Genomic DNA, 21491 nt, shown 5'->3' on the forward strand with positions numbered 1-21491 from the left:
TATAGCTCTGGCTGTCCTGGAACTCACTTGGTAGACCAGGCTAGCCTCGAACTCAGAAATCCGCCTGCCTCTGCCTCCTGAGTGCTGGGATTAAAGGCCTGCGCCACCAGGCCCGGCCCTTTGTTTCTTTTTATAACATAATATATTCTAACACAGACACTTGGGGACACACTTGGGCTGCTCTATGAGGATCTTGTTCACAGCAGTGGGTGCCTCCCACGCCCACAGTGAGCTGTACGGAGGCATCTGCATCTTGGGAACCAACCTTGAGAAACCCTTTTCAAACAAACGGAAGAAATCACTGCAGTGGGGAAGGCACAGAGGAAGAAGACTGCCATGGATCTAGGAGAGCCTCCCTTTTCACTGTATGATTCACTGTAAAGAGGAAGTGAGCTCTGAGAAAGGTATCTGAAGCATTCTGGTAGGGGGAGAAGGCAGTTCTTGTCCAGGAGCTGACTCCAGGCTCTGGGTACCAACGTGGCTCTCGTACTGACTTGGGCTTGCAGGAACTGTTCCTCCTCTGGTGTCAGGGTCTCATGCATGCTTGCCCCCTCCCACCCCCATGTCGCTGCACACCCATACAGCATTCTGGAGGATCTACCACAGACGTCCTGGAGGTCATAGCCTCTATCTAGAGTTAGGCTGCTGGGGCTTGGTCATTCTGAGTCAGCAGTGGGTTGCTGACAAACGTCCAGAAGAGGGGCTGCAGTCAAACTGGGTGTGGTCATGTGTACTGTAGGGCACGGTGGAATTGGAACTGGCACTAGCCAGGGCAGTGTCACAGGAGTAGCCTAGGCATTCCATTGAGCCATGTACATGAAGTCAAAGGGGCCCCATCCCTCCATGTCTCTCCTCACGATGTTTGTGACAGCTTCCGAGTTCTTCAGTCTTTCTCCCTCAAAACCAGATCCTTCTTTAGTTTGTTTGTTTTTTTTTTAAACCACCATGTGGTTGCTGGGATTTGAACTCAGGACCTTCGGAAAAGCAGTCAGTGCTCGTAACCACTGAACCATCTCTCCAGCCCTCAAAACCAGATCCACTTCCCCAAAAGCCCAAACTCTTTAGCTCATGCTCAATATCCCCCCCCCCCAAAGGGTCAGCATGTGCCCTGCCTCACTCTTCCACATAGGCACTGCCTCGCACATCTCCCCGAGATTTGCCCCATCCAGGTTATGGAAGGCCTTTAGCTGGTGGTGCCACGTCCTCCGCCTCTGCAGCAGGCTGCTTCGAGAGAAAGGCACAGGAAACAAACCTGGCAGGCTATGATGTTGATTCACCCTGAGGTCCCAGGGCCCACCAGGATATCTACTCACTCGAAACAGTAACTCTGGCACAGACGGGGGGCTATATAAGAACTGGATGTCCCTGAGCAGGAGATGGAGCTAGCTCTAGTTCAGGTCCTCACAGAAAAGGAAGAGGGTTTCCAGGAACTTGTCCTTATGTGGGAAACATACTCCTTCCTCAAACAAGGGCTGCTACATGTACACCTGGAGACTCCCACGACAGGCAGATAGGTAGGTGTCTTTGGTGTTCCGTCAGCTCACGGTGACTTATCACTTGACAGTCTCTCTGCCTAGGGGGTGAGGCTGAGGACGGCCGCTTCCTGGAGTCTTAACAGTATCATGTCCGTGATGTGATCAGCCTTCAGGCTCAGGAAGGGTTTCGCCATTGCTCTTCCAGGTGGCCGACAGGGTCAGGGGTAAAACTATCTGGAGTTACCAGGTTCCAAGAGAGAGGGCCTTGGAGCCAGAGGAAGGTGGCTCCTAGGAACCACTGAGGTTGTCTGCTAGAAGGACGTGTGTACCAGGGATGGTATTGGGAGAGGTATTTTGTATACCATTTTATTTTATTTCTATACTGCTATCAAAGAGTCATTTATTTTTAGTTATATATATTTTTGAATGTCTGTGGGTGTATGTGAGCTATATGTATGCAGGTGCCCTTGGAGGTCATTGGATCCCCTGAGGCTGTGAGCCACCTTCCATGTGTGCTGGGAGCTGAACTTGGATCCTCTGGGAGACTAGGGCATGCTCATCACATCTGAGCCATTTCTCCAGCTGCTTCTACCTTGGCTGTCTGATTTGTAAGGAGAGTTAGACCACGGTGGCTGTTCCGAGCTTTCGCTACTTGACAATGTATAACAGCAGCTTGTGCTACTGTATACAAACTTAAAGCAAAGTATATTTCTTGAGAAAAACATTTATTGAGACAGATTTGGAAAGTGGAACAATTAAATAAAATTTTACAAAGAGGAAACATCTTCTAAACATTCAGGCCTAAAATAATTGAAGAAAAGTGACTTAGCACAAGGGTCATTTCCAGCTTGAAAGGAGGTTCTCAGCACAGTGGAAAGCCTCTTCACAATTCTCTTCCTGACTTTTCCTCCCCTGATGTAGAGAACAGCCCTTAATTCCCTTAGAATCCAGGAATGCCTACTCTTTTATTTCTTTGCATAAAACTTGGTCTAGAGCAGTGGCTCTCAACCTGTGAGTCAACAGTGTACCTTTGTGGTAGGCTGGGGACATAACCCCTAGTCCCAGCACTCAGGAGGCAGAGGCAGGCAGATTTCTGTGAGTTCAAAGCCAACCTGGTCTACAAAGTGAATTCTGGGGCAGCTAGAGCTACATACTGTGATCACTTCTCAAAAAAACAAAAACAAACAAAAGTGTCCCTTTGATTAGTCACTCTGCCTACACTGCAGTTATCTCCTGTACTTCACATAGCTTAGGAATATTATTAGCTCATCAGGAAGTGTGGGGGCTGACGAGATGCTCAGTGGTTAAAGGTCCTTGCTGCTCTTGCAGGAGACTGGAGCTCAGTTCCCAGGACCCACTTGGCAACTCACAACCATCTGTAACTCCAGTTCCAGGATGCCCTCTTCTGAGATCCCTGCACACACATGGTGCACAGATATACATGCAGGAAAAACACCAACATACGTAATATTAACCCGGGCATGGTGGCACACACCTTTAATCCCAGCACTCGGGAGGCAGAGGCAGGCGGATTTCTGAGTTCGAGGCTGGCCTGGTCTACAAAGTGAGTTCCAGGACAGCCAGGGCTATACAGAGAAACCCTGTCTCGGAAAAAAAAAAAAAAAAAAAAAAGCAAAACGTAATATTAAAATTAAAAAGAAAGAAAAGGGGCATGTTTGTGTGTCAGGTTTACTGAAAACACCATCAATTACATCACAGATATAAAAAAGTCATCATAAGGTAGGTATTCCAGTTAAATTACTTAAATTGTTGAGTAACTCTAACAAACGCTGTGGCCACCTGTTATGTTCCCAGGCATTCCTGACATATCATAAAGACATGCACGGACGTCAGAACACAGGGACTCCCTAGGAATGGCAGAGGGTAGCAAAATAGAGCTGTACATAAAGAGAGGCCTAAACACCACAAAGGAGTGACTTCTGCCGACATTTTGGCTTTCGTGAGCATAAAGCATGCATTTTCACCCATAAATAGGTGTTTCAAGCCAAATATCTAAGATACACTAAAACTATTGCTAGAATGCATATTACCATTTTCCCTCCAAACAATAATGAGTGAGAGTAGATCTCTGGTATCATCTTGAATGTTGTGCAATCTCCCCACTTCATAGCCAAATAATAGTTTAGTGAATCCCTTGTATCTCTTTCTGTCTCCAATGAAGAGCTACTTCAGACTGATTTATGAAACCTTCATATATAATCTTTCAAGTCAAATCTATGTGTTCTTCCACGACACATGGGAATCTCAATGAAGCATAGGACTGGGTCATGGCTAAGTTAAGGTGATATAGCCTCTGAGAGCATGGCACACTATTCACTATTATTCTGATGAATATACTTCTGCCAAAACCGCAAGATCCGCCCATTTGATAACTAAGTCCTCCCCTACGCCTGTCTTCAGTCCACAGGACTAGGTAGTCTCATTTCTATTCACAGCCTTTGTATTCAAGGCTCATTTGCCTGGGAAACTTCATTCTGTCCTCTTGAAATAATAATGCTACCTGAAAATCCAGCATATACTTATAGAAATGCATGTCTACTACAATACAATCATGAGAGGCTATGAATACAGCTGTACAGTACCAACAAAGAAATACCTTCTAGATCAATGGCTTTTCCTAACGCTGCGTGTTATAGTGGTCCTAAACATAAAATTAGTTTCATTGCTCCTTTATAACTGTAATTCTGCTACTGTTATGAATCATAATGCAAATGTGTTTTCTGATGCAAGGGATGACCCTGGATAGAAACAAGACTCTCATTCTAGAACACTCCGACTTGTTTCTGATCACACACACTGCTCTTTTCCAGGCAATCGAGATTATGCCAAAGATGACCCACTGGAGTTTAAGTCCCACCAGTGGTTTGGAGCCTCCGTGAGGTCAAAGCAGGATAAAATCTTGGTAAGTCTCTAGGAACTACTTCAGCTGAGGGGGGCCGGTTTATGTGGAGCGCAGGAAGTTTTGTATGTTCGAGTTGGTAGTGAAATTTGGTCTGGCCATTGGTGCAGGCCTCTGATCAAAGGCGGCCATGGGAGCATGCCTCCTGCTGCTTCCCAGGTTCCTGCTTCTGCAGCCCTCCTGCCCACACTCTTTCTCTCTTCCTGCTCCGTTTGATAGTCTCCGCGGGCCATTGAACAAAGTCAATTCCTGTTGTCTCACACACCTTTTTAATCGATCGATTGATTAATTAGTTATTTATATTAGCATAATTTTTTTGTTGGTTCTTTGCGAACTTCACACCATACACCTCAATCCCACTCATTTTCCAGTCCTTCCATATCCGATACTTTCCACCCTTTTAACCTCCCCCCACCAAAGAAAATTAAAAATTAAAACAAATAAACAAAACAAAACCCTGCCGTGGAAGCCACAGTGCGACACACAGTGTGCCAATCATCTTTGCTTGTAAGTATTCATTGCGATGAGTCATCATTCTAGTTTGAGGTCTCTGGCTTCGGCTACCCCATCCATACTGGACCCTCACTGAGACCCCTCTCGGATATCCTGATGTTGCCTTGTGTCTTGGAGAACCTGCTGCTTTGCATCTGCGGGACCGGGTCTCTTCACGGGCTCCAGCAGCTCATAGATGGGGTAGATGTTGGTGTGGGCCAACTCAAAAGTTCTGGATCTAGGTCTGAGTGGTAGCTGAGTTGGTCAGCTGACCAACTCTCCCACGCCCACGCCACTAGGCCAACTTTGCTGAGGTAAGGGGCGGGGTCAGCTCTTCCACTGGTGCCACCATGCAGTGGTGAGGGGAGGGATCTCCTCAGACATCTGCATGACTTCAGGCAGACTGCTGATGACCACAGCATGCATGGCCTTAGGTGGTAACGTGAGCCATGGACATAGACACAGACCCCTGATGCAGTAGAACCACAGACCCTGACATGGCCCTTGGTGGAAGCACGACCTAGAAATTACCATGGCCTCAGGTGTCACTCGCTACTCACCTCAGGCTGTTCCTCACCACACTCCAGCTCAGCCTCTTCATGGCACAGAAACCACTCCTCTTTCTCCCCTATCTCTCCACCACATCTTGCTCGTCACAGTGGTGACTGCCTGCCCATCCTTGAAAAAACAATTTTATTTTATGTGTACTGGTGTTTTGCCAGCTTGTATATACCTGCACTACATGCATGCAGCGCCAACAGAGGCCAGAAGAAGGCGTCAGATCCTCTGTTACTGGAGTTATAAATAATTGTGAATGGCCATGTGGGTGTTGGGGACTTAACTTGGGTCCCTTGGAAGTGCTCTGATGTTGGGGACTTAACTTGGGTCCCCTGGAAGCTAGTGCTCCTAACTGGAGAGCCATCTCTGAGCCATTTTTACAGATCCCTCTCCTCCTCACACAAGGCTGTCTTTGAACTCACAGTCTTCCAAGTTCCAAGTATATGTCTTCATGCCAGTCTTAGTCCTTTTTGTATCTTGGATATATATATTCCCCATTAAAATCAGGAGTGGGAGAGGACTCCCACTATCCTTACTGCTCATCCATAATGTGATTGAAGAGTTAAATGGAACAGTAAGGCAAGAGAAGGGATACAAATGGGAAAATATTAAGTCAGATTATTTTCAATTGAAGATTATATTATCTTATATTCAATGTTCCCAAAATTTGACTAGAAAAATTATAGAAATTATCAATAATTTCAGCACAGTATTATGATACATAATTGACTTACAAAATTTACCTTTTTTTTTTTTTTTGAGACAGGGTTTCTCTGCATAGCCCTGGCTGTCCTGGGACTCACTTTGTAGACCAGGCCAGCCTCGAACTCAGAAATCCGCCTGCCTCTGCCTCCCGAGTGCTGGGATTAAAGGCGTGCGCCACCACACCCAGCTCACTTCTATCTCTTGTATTTTGTTGGTGATGATTGCATCTATGACTCCTGATCTCTTTCCTAGGTTTTCTAACTCCAGGGTTGTCTCCCTTTGTGATTTCTTTATTGTTTCTATTTCTATTTTTAGATCTTGGATGGTTTTGTTCATTTCCTTCACCTGCTTGATTCTGTTTTCTTGTAATTCTTTAAGGGATTTTTGTGTTTCCTCTTTAAGGACTTCTAGCTGTTTACCTGTGTTCTCCTGTATTTCTGTAAGGGAGTTATTCATGCCCTTCTTAAAGTCCTCTATCATCATGATGAGAAGTGATTTTGATCCGAATCTTGCTTTTCTGGTGTGATGGTGTATCCAGGACTTGCTATGTTGGGAGAACTGGGTTCTGATGATGCCAAGTAACCTTGATTTCTGTTGCTTATGTTCCTATGCTTGCCTCCCGCCATCTGGTTCTTGCTAGTGCTACCTGCCCTGGCTATATCTGACTGGAGCCTGTTCTTTTTGTGATCCTGGTTGTGTCAGAACTCCTCAGAGTACNGCTGTCTCTGTGATCCTGTGATCCTGAGATCCCGGGTGTGTCAGAGCTCCTGGGAGTAAAGCTGCATCTTGGACCCTGAGATTCTGGTGTGACCAAGCCCCTGGGATCCTGGGATCCTGGGATCCTGGGCGTTTTAGAGTGCCTGAGAGTGGAGCTTCCTCTGGGTGTTGTGGGACTGGCTGCAGAGATTGGGCCCAAGGTCTGCTCAGGGCACCAACTCAGACTGGAAGGAACCAGTGCCGCTGGTCCTGCAGGGTTCCTGCGTCCCTGGATCCAGCTGGTCCCAGTTACTCCCAGTGGTGTTGGGAACAGATGTTGTGTCCTCCTCACCTCTGATCCTCTGATCCTGGGTGCTTTGGAGCTCCTGGGAGTGGAGCTTCCTCTGGGTGTTGTGGGACTGGCAGCAGAGATCGGGCTCAAGGTCTGCTCAGGGTTCTGGCCCAGATTGGAAGCATTTATATTTTATTTCCTTCTATTTTGCTCACTTTTTAAATGTCTCTGGTAATACTTCTTTTTCTGCTCAGTTCCTAAACATTGGGGTGTTTTTGAGCTCTACTTAAGTCTCTGTTGTTTTCTCTAACTAACCCATTTACCCAGAGGGTCCTTTCATGTTCCATGTCTGTGAATACAATCTATACATTATACTCTCCAAATCAATATCTCTAGCTATTACTTGGCCCCAACATTTTAAAGGGGTATTCCTAAATTATCTGTCTGCTATTTTTATTTGTCTCTCTAATAGAGTACTCTGAATGAAGATGGTCAAAGTGGGATTCTTGTTACCCTCTGTCAAAGAGCACGAACAAACAACACGAGGAACTTATCCCTGGATGTTGGCTTCCTGCTCTATCAGTGATTCCTATAAAATATATCCACTTCTGAAATGCATCTTTTGATAGATCTCCATCCTCGATCTCCACCCTGCAGTTAACCTTTTTCACCTTCGCTCATGCCCCGGCTACAGCCTGTTCTGCAGAGCAAGACTTAAGGGAATCTGTGATTCCTTCCCCCTTGATGAAAACAGCGGAGTGACTTTCTATCTCTGAATTTTACCAGCCAGGCACATAAACATTCCTAAGATCAGGCTCATTGTAGTTAGGGTTTCTATTGCTGAGATAAAACACCATGAGCAAAAGCCACTTAAGAAGGTTTATTTCAGTTTAACTTCCACTTTATAGTACATTATCCGAGGAAGTCAGGGTAAGAGCTAGAGGCAGGAACTGAAGCAGAAGCCATGGAGGGCTGCTGCTTACTGGCTGGGTCATTATGGCTTGCTCAGCCTGATTTTTTTTTTGTGGCACTCAGGATCACCAGCCTAGGGGAGGCTCCACCCACAGCAAGCTGTGTCCTCCCACATCAGCGACAGAGAAGAAAATGCCCCACATTCTAATTTGGTGAGGGCATTTTTTTTTTTCCCATTTGAGTTTCCCTCTTCCACAATGACTCTAGCTTGTGTCAGAATGACATAAAAATTAGCCAGCACAAGGACATGGGCTGAGTTTCTGTTACCTCAGTCCATCTTAAATATTTGAAAGACACTTGTCTTTGGGTTTATTTCTTCGATATCCCAGGTCATTTCAACCAGTACCTAGCGTTATGTCCCTTCTACCTGGAGCGTTTTTCCTCGATTTTTATTCAGCCATTTCCTTTGTTCAGTGTCCACTTTTAATTTCATTTTCTCAGAGAGTCCACTGTAGTTATTTCATCTTTACTTACATTTTAAAAACTATGATAAAGAAGTGTTAAGGAAAACTCTGCTAAAGAGTTGAGGTTTCAGCAGGACCTTGGAGGACATGTCAAGTGTTAGTCCTTAGAGCAGAAGGCTGGGTGTGACATGGGGCTTGTGAAGTGCAGAGATTGATGGCTGGAAACCAAGCAGGGCACGCTGCTCGTTCTCCCTGCAGTCCAGGACCTGCAGAGGGGCAATGCTCCCTGCTCTGAGTTTCACCAGCGTGGATAGGAAATAGTCCGGGGTCAGGGTTTCTGTTGGAAAGTTATTATAGAAATATTCAGTGCTTTCTTCTAGCAACTTAAATTGTTAAATTTTTGCAAGGTTTTTTTTTTTTTTTTTTTTTTTTTTTTTTTTTTTTTTGATTTTTCGAGACAGGGTTTCTCTGCATAGCCCTGGCTGTCCTGGAACTCACTTTGTAGACCAGGCTGACCTTGAACTAAGAAATCCGCCTGCCTCTGCCTCCCGAGTGCTGGGATTAAAGGTGTGTGCCACCAAGCCTGGCTTATTTTTGCAAGTTTTATGTGCCATTAAAACATTCATTATTAGATTGCTTCTATGAGATATTGAAATCAAACCGTTGGAAAGTTCTGTTTACTTGGAAAGTACACAAGAGAAATACAGGGTACTTTCGTATAATGCATGAGGATATGATTTAGTGACTCAATCTGTGACCTTCAGCTCAGCATCTAGAAATAATGCTTCTTGAAACAAGATCTCTGCTGACTTCTAAAGACCGGGAATATGAGCTACGAGTATAGTCTTCAGAAAAATCTACTCCTATTGTATCTGAAAAACTCAAGAAAACCAACCAACCAAAACAACAACAGCAGCCCTTCTTTTAGAATCTTTTTTTATTCCTGTGGTAAAGCAGAGGCTGGTTTTGAATTTTTCAATGTTTAGTGCTCTTGTATTCTGAGTTAGTATAGATACTAGGATTGTTAGTTTTTCCGAGGATTCTTGTACCATGGACTCCACCTTTGTTTTTTTAGGCCTGTGCTCCATTGTACCACTGGAGGACTGAGATGAAGCAGGAGAGAGAGCCAGTTGGAACCTGCTTTCTTCAGGATGGCACAAAGACCGTTGAGTATGCTCCATGCAGGTCAAGTATGTATAAAAGCTGCACCGTGTCTTAACAAGAGACCCCAGGAGCCTAGTTTTTGTGTGGGATGCATGTGTGTGTCTGTATGAAAAATGGTGTGGACATTGTGAGGTTAACAGAGCAAAATGACCTAACTCTGCTCATACAAAGAAATTACAAGTGTGAATTGACCATGTTTATTGTTTCTAAGAACTCAGTTTGGTCATCCTTGATTTGTGATAATTAAGATCTAATCTTGGAAATATGTTATGTCCAGTCCTAGTTAGTGAAAAGACGCTTATGTAAGCTTCTCTCAAGGAGAAGTGGGCATCACAGTTAAAGATTCTGAGTCACAAGACAGGCCTGGAACCTACAGTATAATCAAGTTCTATAAGGTCATGCTGTTACACCAAAATTTGAGAAACACAGTTGTAGATGAATAATGACATTAAAAGCAAAGGACAGTGAAGGTAGTGTTTAGGTTTCTTAAGTCTAAATCTGCTAGGCTTTGCTTTCATTGGGACTTTAACTAACATTAGTGAAAAGCCCACGTGTCTGTTGGTTATCCCAACAACCCCAGGCTTTTCTCTAATGTTAGTTGAAACTCCAATGAAAGTAACACCCAGGTGATTTCTTGCAGGTATCATTTGGCTACACTTTTCTCTGCATATCTTTTTCCCCCTGGGGATCCCAGACCTTTTGCAAGCCTACTTCTTGTTGAATTGCCCTGACTTTATATTCTCTTTATACCAAAGACATAAAAATAGATTGTCCAAGCTGGGCTGTGGTGATGCATGCCTTTAGTCCCAGCACTTGGGGAGTCAGAGGCCAGCTTGGTCTACAGAGTGAGTTCCAGGATAACCAATGCAACATAGAGAGACCATGTCTTGAAAAAAAACAAAAACAAACCAAAACCAACCAAACAAAAAATAGATCATTCAAATGTAATCTTGCCTTGTCTATGAGGCATATTCTATAAGATGTTCCATCCATACCTAAGACCATAGGTAGTATGAAATTCTACATGCTACTAAATTTCTTTGATGAATCATTTATTTAAGGCAATTTCCCAAGTAGTGACTTCAGAATAGAATTAATAGCAAGTAACTGAAACAGTTAACAGTAAAATTATGCCAAAAATGGGGGCCTCCAGGTAGTCTACCTGGTATCTTTTATGATGCTCAACCAAATAGTTGAGCAGGCAGAATTAATCAGCAAAGTCACAACGTGTAAGACACTTCCTAAAAGATTCATTTCCACATTAGCTGACATATAACATTAGATCAAAGGAATGACAGTCTTCCAACTACTAAGTATTTAAATCTCCCGGGAATTGCTTTTTTTTTTTTTTAATTTATTGTCTTAGTCAGGGTTTCTATTCCTGCACAAACATCATGACCAAGAAGCAAGTTGGGGAGGAAAGGGTTTATTCGGCTTACATTTCCTTACTGCTTTTGATCACCAAAGGATGCAGGACTGGAACTCAAGCAGGTCAGAAAGCAGGAGCTGATGCAGAAGCCATGGAGGGATGTTCTTTACTGGCTTGCTTCCCCTGGCTTGCTCAGCCTGCTTTCTTATAGAATCCAAGACTACCAGCCCAGAGATGGTCCCACCCACAATGGGGCCTCTCCCCCTTGATCACTAATTGAGAAATTGCCCCACAGCTGGATCTCATGGAGGCATTCCCCAACTAAAGCTCCTTTCTCTGTGATAACTCCAGCTGTGTCAAGTTGACACAATACTATCCAGTACATTTATTAAACAGTTATTTCTTAGTTGACCACTTGATCATCCGACCTACTGTAAATGGGAAATACACATCAAAGGGATGCTACCTGTGTAGAGAGCCTGCCCTACCTGGGCGGAGGGAGTCAGAGCTCCATCCTCTGCACTTGGTGCACTTGGTCTCACTGCATTTGCGTGGTGGTTAGGTCATAGTAGCATCCTCATTGGTAGTGTGTAGGGAATGTAAGGACCACTTTAGTATTTTTAATGTCAGTGTTTCAAAAACACTCATTTTGAAAATATAACTTCATAGCTATGAGGAGAGAGGGCCTCATCCTGTGTCAGTAAAGCTGACATAGAATACATAAGTACATACATTCACATGCATGCACACAGATTTCAGGGTGTGTGCAGACACCACTCCATCACTCTTTTCATGTGAGAGATGCGGAGACAGAGACTTGGACAGGTGGAGCATGTATCCCTCCATATACTCCATGGTGGAGCATATATCCCTCCATATACTCCATGGTGCCAAATGCTCAAGTAGGAGTTTGAACCCAGGTTGTCTTTTTATTTTTATTTATTTATTTATTTTTTTGGTGCTAGATGCTGAGCTCAGGTCTCATGTATGTTAAGCACTTTCACCCCTGAACTATTCCCCCAGTCTGTCTTTACTAACCAGAGAATTTGCTTTCCATTTCAACAGAGTCTGAAAAGAGCATTCTAGCGACGCATCCATGTGTAGCTAGTTCTTAATGCTTAGACATAAAAATTATGAAGTAAAGAAGTCATTATTTCCTCAGATACATTCTAACTATAGTGATCTGTGATTTGTGAACCTACTTTTGCAAATACCTTTAAAAACAAAGATTATTTATTTTATGTATATTACTACACTGTAGCTGTACAGATGGTTGTGAGCCATCATGTGGTTGCTGGGATTTGAACGCAGGACCTCTGCTCATTCTGGCCCTGCTCGATCCGGCCCAAAGATTTATTTATTATTATATGTAAGTGCACTGTAGCTGTCTCAGACACACCAAAAGAGGGCATCAGATCTCATTACAGATGATTGTAAGCCACCATGTGGTTGCTGGGATTTGAACTCAGGACCTCCAGAAGAACAGTCAGTGCTCTTAACTGCTGAGCCCTCTCTCCAGCCCGACAAATACCTTTTTTTATGAGAATCTAGCCACACCCATTTGCTTATTCACTGTCTAGAAAGTTGGGTCATTCTGGAGTTGACACAGTATATAACCCCTGTTTCCTGAAGTACTTAATTGTCTGGATCTTTTCAGAAAAGGTTTATGGAACTCTGGCCTAAGTAAAATATCTCAAAGAAAAGCATCATAAAACACATGGGCAGGAAATGCCTCTCTTAGCAAACCAGGCTGTAGTACACGCTATTTGGTCGGACCTTTGACATAGGACATACCAGCAGGCTCCAGTTAAGAAGGCAGCCACTTACCCAGAGTGGACACCGAGGAGGGGTAGAGCTGGAAAGCCTGGGTGACAGCCTCGGATTCCCCTGGCTGTGAACCCAGAGTGCTGGGTAATCCCCTTAACCACGGTGAGCCCCCATTCCGTTATTGGTAAAACACTGATTCTGACCAAGCCTTTCCGAGGTACTGCTTGGTTTATGTTTTTCTTTTCTTCTGTGTCTTTTTAAAATTCTTTTCTCATATGTAAGTGTCCCCTCTCCCCACTCCTCCCAGCACTGTTTGATATTTCGTGTTCATTCATGCTTTAGTAACCTGTACAGTCCAGAACAGGAGGATTCCAGTTTTGTGAGGCTGCGTGCTGACCTCTGTGACTTTGCCTGCGTGGCTGTGGTGGTTTTATGTTCATGTGTCCTGGAGTTGGCTTTGTCTTTGCTGTTGTTGTTGTTGTTGTTCGGTTGGCTGCTGATTCATTGATTTTTGTTTCTAACGTGACCTATGGATACAGCCTGGATAAAGAGCCTCCCGGTTACTTCTTTATTGTTTGTGGTTGCTTGTGGCTTTAACAGCAATATCCATAACCATACCTGACTTTAAGCACTGACCAGGTGTCCATCTGTTGAAAAACTGACACGGTGTGGAGACTCTTTGAACACTATGCTCCTCTGAATCCATTGCTTCTGACCTCTAATTTTGATAGCCATATTTGGATAGTTAAGGTTTCTAGTGTTTTCTTCCACTTTTTCCTTACTCAGATAATTAATGGCCATCAGGCTGCTAATCACATAGCACAGCTCAGTAGTATTCAGACCCATTGTGTCAGCTGGTTGGCTGTTGACAAGTCACTTAATGCCCCTAGACTAGTCTTCTGAACAAATGGTGACTAGTAATCATATCTCTCCAAAGATTGTTCTGAGCTAAGTGAATAGCTTCCGGTAAGTGCTTAATGCACACCTGTGACCTCGCTGTCCCCTATCACTCGTGGTCATCATATTTCCAGGCTTGACAAGCGGAAGAAGTGTTGACCATCAGTGGAGATAAACACCGAGCCCTTCACGGAACTAAGTTGTTGTATGCAGAGAGTTTTGAAATTGTCAGAAGCACCCACTTTAGTATGTGCCTGTCAAGGATATTTTACAGAAGTTGTATTTCCAACTGGCTATCTCAGGAAACCAAATGAAGCAGATAGTTACATAGTACAAATAAAAAAAGCATGTCTTCATAAACGGCTTAAGACCATTGCCCAGATGCAGCTTGCGTGGAGGAAATGCACGGTGGAGTTAAGGTTGACGCACGATTCCTTGGTGTGACTCACCAAACACAGGAAACCCCAGTCCACATTTTCCTATTCCCTCTTGGTTAGAAAAATTTACATTAGAGTAGTGTTACACTTTTGTGGCCACTTTCTTAAAACAACAACAAAAAATATTTTATTGTGTAATCTTGGGGCAGTTCCCAGATTTTAAAATTGGGTTCCAAGATTGGAAGGGATTGTTTGCCTCCCCCTCCCCAAATTCTTAGAAGTTTGACATTATGATTAAAATGAACTATTTTTGGTTTCAGTGGCCTGACTGGGAATAACTTACGATGTATCTGCAATGCAAGGGAACAAATTTTTTGGTAACTAAAAGACGGCATCTAATAAAGAAAGAATTAAAAAACAAACCCGACCTGCACCTCTATTCTGGGTGTAGTGTTGCTCATGATTAAAGCTAGCTTACATTAGTTGGCCAGTTACTTAGGTCAGAAGCAGTCACTTTCCCTGAGACCTACAAAGAACAAACAAACCAGAGTAATTACAGGAAAGCAAATCATTGACTGCTATAGTTGGAGGACACTTGAGAGCCATGTTTAAACGAACCTGATCAGCTCCTATGACAGGAGCTGCAGGAGAGTTGCATACTTTACTCTGCAGATAACATTAAGTTTGGTCTTTGCAATTTTCTGAAATTCTGCATGGTGTTATTAGTAGTTTTTTTGTTTTTGTTTTTGTTATTGTTTTTGTGGTAGGGTCTCTTGACATAGGTCTGCTTGTCTTGGAACTCACTATGTAACCAGGCTGGCCTCGTTTCACAGAGCTCCTCCTGCCTCTGCCTCCCAAGTGCTGTGATTAAAGATGTGTGCCACTCCTTCAGGCCCCCCCAACTAGTTTTTGTGTTTTATCATCATCTGTAAAATATATACATAGGAAATATATTATTAAGACTGTATGGATGTTTTTGCTGTTTTTCCTAATAACTTTGCAAAGACATAGCAACTGTAAGGTAATGGGGAGAAAGCATTTCAGATAGAAGTTAAATTTGCAGATGAAGGCTCACTGGTTGTTAATGTAAAATGGGTCATTATTGGTATCTCTTTGAAAAAAAAGATATAATTGTGTAGAGAATGTACATTATAGAGCACATTGCATCTCATATTTTGTAAGATTTTAAGTTATGTATTTATTTTGCCTACTTTCAATTTTTGATGTATTGTGATACAAGCTATAATTTTTCTGTGAGTTGTGAATGGAAAAAGTAGTTTAATCCAGCTGTGGTGACACGTGCGTTAATTCTAGCACTTGAAAAATAGAGAAAGGAGGATCCTGAATTTGAGACCATATATTGTATGGACAATATAGTGGAATTCTTAGGATCTTAGATGATCTTTCTGGTCCTTGGTGACTGGCCCACATGCTCTACACAGCGGTGTCTCTGTTTTGTATCTGGGAGCAGCAGATGGTCCTGGTGAACATGTGAGCTCGTGTAACAGTAGCGGGATGCCTGAGTGAGTGCTGCAGAGAAACCGTGGGTTCAACAACAGCAGATTCATTTCATGCTTTGTTTGTGTTATTTGCTTGTTTTGGGGTTTGTGTTTATTTCCTTTTTTTGTTTTTATTTTAGAAAATATTGATGCTGATGGCCAGGGATTTTGTCAAGGAGGATTCAGCATTGATTTTACTAAAGTAAGTTCCCATTTAAGATAGATTCAGATCTACTTTTACTGATCAACTGGTTTTAAAAATACATGCTCCTTACTTCAGTCTTTCAATAATTATTGTGCTTTAATGAAAAAGTATGAAGTGGTCTGTTCATTTTGATATTCTTTTCTTTCATTTTGATATTCTTTGATTTATAATATTATTCCCTTCTTCACAAATATTGCTTATTTAAAATGGCAAAAGAGCACAGTGAGAATGGGGGGAGGTAGAAAAATCTGCTTAGTAAATGATAGGTAACTGTGACAGTATTGAAGTTTCCAGGGCAGAGGAGATGGGTTCAGCCAGTGAAGGTGCTTGCCACCCACGCCTGATGACTTGGGTTCAATCCTGGGAGCCCATATGAGCTGACTCTACAAATGTGTCCTCTAGTTTCCATATGTTCACCTCCCCTACTTACATCATGCTCAACACAGACACACACACAAAGACACACACTCACAGCATCCACATCCATACATTCTCAAACACAAATATTCTTTCCTCTCTCTCTCTCTCCATCTCCCTCCCACCCCCCCCTTACACACACACACACACACACACACACACACACACACACTCACACACATGAAATTTCTACTTTTGGAAAATTATAGACTATTACAATTTTGTTTTTTCACAAAAGCTATTAATAGGATTTTCTTTCTTTCTTTCTTTTTTTTTTTTTACAAAATTAGTTTAATTGCATGAAAGCTGAGAAATGAATCTGTTTACCATCTGTTTTTTGTCTGTAAGTGCCAAGTGAAGCCAAGGCAGTTTAATCATTGTGGAAAATCTCATGAGCAGGATTCTAATTTTAATTAAACTGACATGCTCGTTAAACTCGATAGTTTTTAATCTAGCTAAATAAAAAGTTCATCAGCATTTTTAAAGACAAACTTTCTTAAGTATGCTTCTTTATGATTTTTTTGTTATTTTAGCATTTTTTTTCCTCAGCTGTCTAAATGTGTTGGATATCAAGATGATAATATTTAATCCCTGTTGGGAGTAGTTGCAAAAATACATTGATTTAAAGTAGAGCTTCCTGGCCCTGGGGGGTGGCACACACCATAATCCCAGCTCTGAGGAAGCAGAGGCAGTCGATTGCAAGTTCCCAGGTACCTTGGCTACGTGAGACCCTGTTCCAAAGCAAGAACACCCAAAGTAACAATGACAGCAATAAATGTGGAGTCTAAAATTATATGTGCATTTGGGGAGGAAAATGTCCTGCCTCTAGCAAGAAAAGAATTTCAAGACACCATCATGTACAAACACAAGATACCTTGAATTAGACCCTTACAGTTTACTACGGATTTAAAAAAAATGTTGGTGTCTTTGCTGAAAATTTCTCTCTGAAGCCATATGTCTTTAGGTTTGTGAGATACTAAAATAGTGTTTCTTTAGCAGATCATTTCTTAGAGATCATTAGAAAATTTACTTTAAGTAATTGTAAATCTACTATAGGAAGTTAGCAACCTTGTTCATATTGCAGCCAAATAATGTTCCCACCAGTACATCATTCTGAATGTACCGAACAGCCCAGATCTTCAGAAAAAACGTTTCTGTGTTAGATAAAGGTATTACATTCCTTCTTAATTCCTCTTGGAAGTTACTTCATACTGCTGAAGCTGAGATGCTGAGGCAGCGGCTTGTGATTTAATTATGATGTTTTTAGTATGTGATAAATACCAGTGATGCTCAGTGCACTGAGGGCGGGGTCCATGCTCATGGTTTTTAAGCATCGCACTTCTGTTCTGTGATTTGATCTAGGCCGACAGAGTAATTCTCGGTGGTCCTGGTAGCTTTTATTGGCAAGGTAAGCTCAGAGTTTTCAACTGAGTACTAGTCTACTCACATGCCCATGATATATTTCAAATTATACTGAAAAAGAAATAGAAAATGTAATGTAAGTATATAAATTATCTGGTATACAGTATTTTTAGGAAGTAATTTGATGTGTGTTCTATGGTATATATTAAATGTACATATATTTTAGCTAGAAAACAACAATTTTAAAGGTAAATTTAGAGTAAACATATAGAGTCATTTTTGAAAGTTTGTTTTGGTTTTGTTTTTTGTTCTTTTGGTAAGTGGTTTGTATTGTATTTTTATATACCAGAGACCATGGCAGATGCATTAGTAAATATAGCCTGCTAAAAGCTAGGTGTTTTAAATTGCTTATTAGAATACCCAAATGATTGCTTTAGTCTTTCTAATCACTGCCCTTGAGGGCTTTAAAAGTTAGATCTTATCTTAGCTGGACATAGTGGTACACATCATTAATCCCAGCATTCATGAGGCAGAGGCTGGCAGATCTCTGAGAGTTCAAAACAAACACATAAAAACCCAACTTAACTTTTAAAAAGTAATTAAATTGGTGGTAGAAAAGTTTTACTACATTAACCTTCTCATTGCTGACATTTTGAGGGAGGGAGGGAAAAAAAAGAGAAATCATGCAGTAGAAACAATGTTATAAGACATTGTATACAGTGTATACAAGATTAAAATCCAAAGAATATCTTCATTTGTTTGATTTGTTAGAGATACATATTTATGTAGGTAATATGCTCCTTGTTTAGTTTCTGTTAAAGAGAGCTGTTCACAAGGTCTCCTTTCTTAGCCGTCCAGTCTAAGGGGCTTTGTTTGCAAGCACCAGAAAGGACATGGCTGTATCTGTTTGAAAGTCTTTTTAACTTTGAATTTTGCTTTTTCTTTCACTCTGATTTTCTGTATAAGGCTCTTTCTGGGAAACTTCGTGCTTTCATTCATGTCTAGACAGAGATAGAGAGAAAAGGGGAAAGGGATCAGTGGTGGTGCACGCCTTTAATCCCAGCACATGGGAGGCAGAGGCAGGCAGATTTCTGAGTTTGAGGCCAGCCTGGTCTACAAAGTGAGCTCCAGGACAAACAAAAGAATAAATGAAAAGTTGAGAAGACATCTAGAAAAACCAAGCATCAACAGCAGCCTGGGCCAGTCTGAGAGACACACTAGCTAAGACAGAAAAGTGTGCGTTCTGTGAGTTATGCAGCTGTTGGCAAGTGGTGCTCATGAAAGTTTTAATTGCACTTTATTTCTGTGAAACAAAAGCAGCATTTTAAGAAGGTGCAAATGAAGAAATAAGGGATGCTGCTTTCTTGTTCGGCAGAGCTGCTCTGACAACTTCCATTTATAGCCTGGGGTGTGCCACTTCCTGATGGAATACTTACAGGCCTGTGGGCTTCAACTCCCAGCTTCAGGGGAGAGAAAATATAATACCAAGCTTGGGTTTGTTTTTCTTCTTACTAAGTATGCCTTAACCTGTTAGTGTAGCCAAGCGAGTTGAGTTGGGTATTTCTTCCAGACAACTATGAACGAAACTAGATTTTGTGATTCCCAGTATCCACTAACTTATTTAAGACACTTCTTCTAAGATATATTGATATCATGTTTATATAACTGGCCTGCAATATACAATTAAAAGGCTCGACAGAGGATTAATTTACACAATTTTTTGGGGGTGGGGGTAGTCAAGGGTTACTTGAGACTAGTAATTAGAAATATTAATGTCTAGTCAGGATCAGTGGTGAATGTTAGGAAGCCCAGCCCTCAGAGCTGAGGCAGAAGAATTGAGTTCGAGACCAGCCTGGAGTACATAGTAGGGCCCCATGCCATGAACCTCAAAATGAAACGAAACAGCAGAAATAATGTCTAGTCAGCATTTTGTTCACGGAGGCACCACTCTGAAGTTCCCTTAAGAGGTCTATTTCACTCATTCTTGTCTTCCCTCCACCACAGGTCAGCTCATTTCGGACCAAGTGGCAGAAATCATATCTAAATATGACCCAAATGTCTACAGCATCAAATATAATAACCAATTAGCAACACGAACTGCACAAGCAATTTTTGATGACAGTTATTTGGGTAAGTAAACACAAAATATACAGTTGCATAGAGGTTTTGGTATGGCTGCCCTGTAATTTTGCATATACTACTTTAAGTAAAAAAAAAAAAATCACTGTGAAATAGATTGTTTAAAAAGCATCAAAGGGGCAGTCAGAGTTGAATAGGTGTTGAACACATAGGTTATGCTCCAATTCAGCAATTAAAACAGTACAAATAAAAAGTGCTGATTTGTACACGGCTAATAATAATAAGTAACCTTGAGATGTCACTCCTGTGCTCCGGGCGTTGTCTGTGATTCCTTTGCATTGCTTATGTAATCCCCGAAAGTCTGTAGCATGCACCATTTCCATGTCTGTATAATGAGGAATGACGCTGAGGGTCAGAGGGCAAGCTGCTTGCCCACTGTGCCGAGTCACAGCTGGGGCATTTTGACTACTGAACTATTGGACACAGGTTTTGGTCTGAGAATACATCTGTGTTTGTTCTCACTCTTTAAGTTTCTTTGTTACTTATGGAAGCAAGTCACACCACGGAGGGAGGACTTGGTGACTGAGAATCTGTTATTCCTTGTGCCTACAGACTTCCATGTCTTTAACACTCCTTGTCTTAGTTTTCTAATACGGACCGGATGCCCTTTTTGAGTACTTGACCGACTCGCTTTAAACTTTTCGTGTCACATGCGTGTGAATTCTTTGCCCCTGGAGGAGAAAGAAGCTTCAGAGACTCTGAAGAGAATCACAGTGTCTCACGTTTCGTTCCTGTCTAGGTTACTCTGTGGCCGTGGGAGACTTCAATGGTGACGGCATTGAAGGTAGGAAGAACTTGGGTTACCCATCTGCTCTCCAAATAAGCACTGGACACCAACGCTGGAAAGCTTAGCAGTCTGCAACCCTTGTGCAACAAACAGAAGGAAGAAAGTGCCGGAGGGGTGGGCCTGGGAGGGGGGGCAAAGTTCTGCCTGGCAGGACTGCTGTGGGCCTGGAGCTTTCCCTGTCCCTTTCGAGGCCCTGGTAAATTCTGCTGGGTGGAGAGGCTTTTCCTCCTCTGTGGCTTGTTATCTGTGGCTTGTGGGCATTGTCGGGAGCAGGCTGTTCCTCCTTCCTCCACGCCCTGCTTCCAGTGTAGCAATCCTGGAAATCACATAGGTCCTGCTTCTGGCCCCAACCACAGTCTCATTTCAGCTAGGTATTGTTTTTCCTTACTGTAAATGTAACTCTTCCCCCATCCCCTTGATCTTTCTGTTTCTGTTTAATAAGATGGCGAGTCATTTGAGGGCTTACATGCATGTTTTTGAGTTCCTGGCTGTCCTTAAACTCAACTCTGTAAACCAGGCTGGCATCAAAGTTAATCTGCCTGCCTCCACAGAGCTCCTCCTGCCCCTGCCTATTGAGTGTTGGTATTAAAGGTGTGTGCCACCACTCCTGGACTATCTGAGTTCTTAATACTGTTTTTATAATTTAAAATGCAAGGTAGGTTACTTTGTATCGAACATCAATTGAAAAGGTCTCTAGTTCATTCTCTACTGGATTTATAAAATTTAAAGCTCTCTGGTAGAGTATCTACATCTGTAAATTCCAATGTTTATCTTAAAAATGAGTGATTAAGTTTTTTTCTTTTCTTTTTTTTAACTGGATATTTTCTTTATTTACATTTCAAGTGTTTTCCCCTTTCCCAGTTTCCCTCCCTCCCGGAAACAACCTATCATATCCTCCCTCCCCCTGCTTCTATGAGGGTGTTCCTCTACCCACCCACCCACCCACCCACCCACCCCCACCTCCCTGCCCTTGCATTCCCCTACACTGGGGCAT

General features: G+C 42.5%; 1 protein-coding gene across 2 annotated transcripts in view; it reads left to right on the forward strand.

Annotated features, from left to right (window-relative positions):
• Positions 1-21491, forward strand: part of Itgav (integrin subunit alpha V) — an 82701-nt gene that overhangs the window by 19169 nt on the left and 42041 nt on the right. For both annotated transcript variants that reach the window (XM_021193077.2, XM_029536005.1), the window contains exons 3-8: positions 4307-4398; positions 9590-9704; positions 15728-15789; positions 17572-17617; positions 19576-19701; positions 20450-20494. In XM_021193077.2, coding sequence (XP_021048736.1) covers positions 4307-4398; positions 9590-9704; positions 15728-15789; positions 17572-17617; positions 19576-19701; positions 20450-20494 — 486 coding nt within the window. The remainder of the gene's footprint in view (positions 1-4306; positions 4399-9589; positions 9705-15727; positions 15790-17571; positions 17618-19575; positions 19702-20449; positions 20495-21491) is intronic.

Source organism: Mus pahari, chromosome 3, assembly GCF_900095145.1.
Source record: "Mus pahari chromosome 3, PAHARI_EIJ_v1.1, whole genome shotgun sequence".
Taxonomy (NCBI): Eukaryota; Metazoa; Chordata; class Mammalia; order Rodentia; family Muridae; genus Mus; species Mus pahari.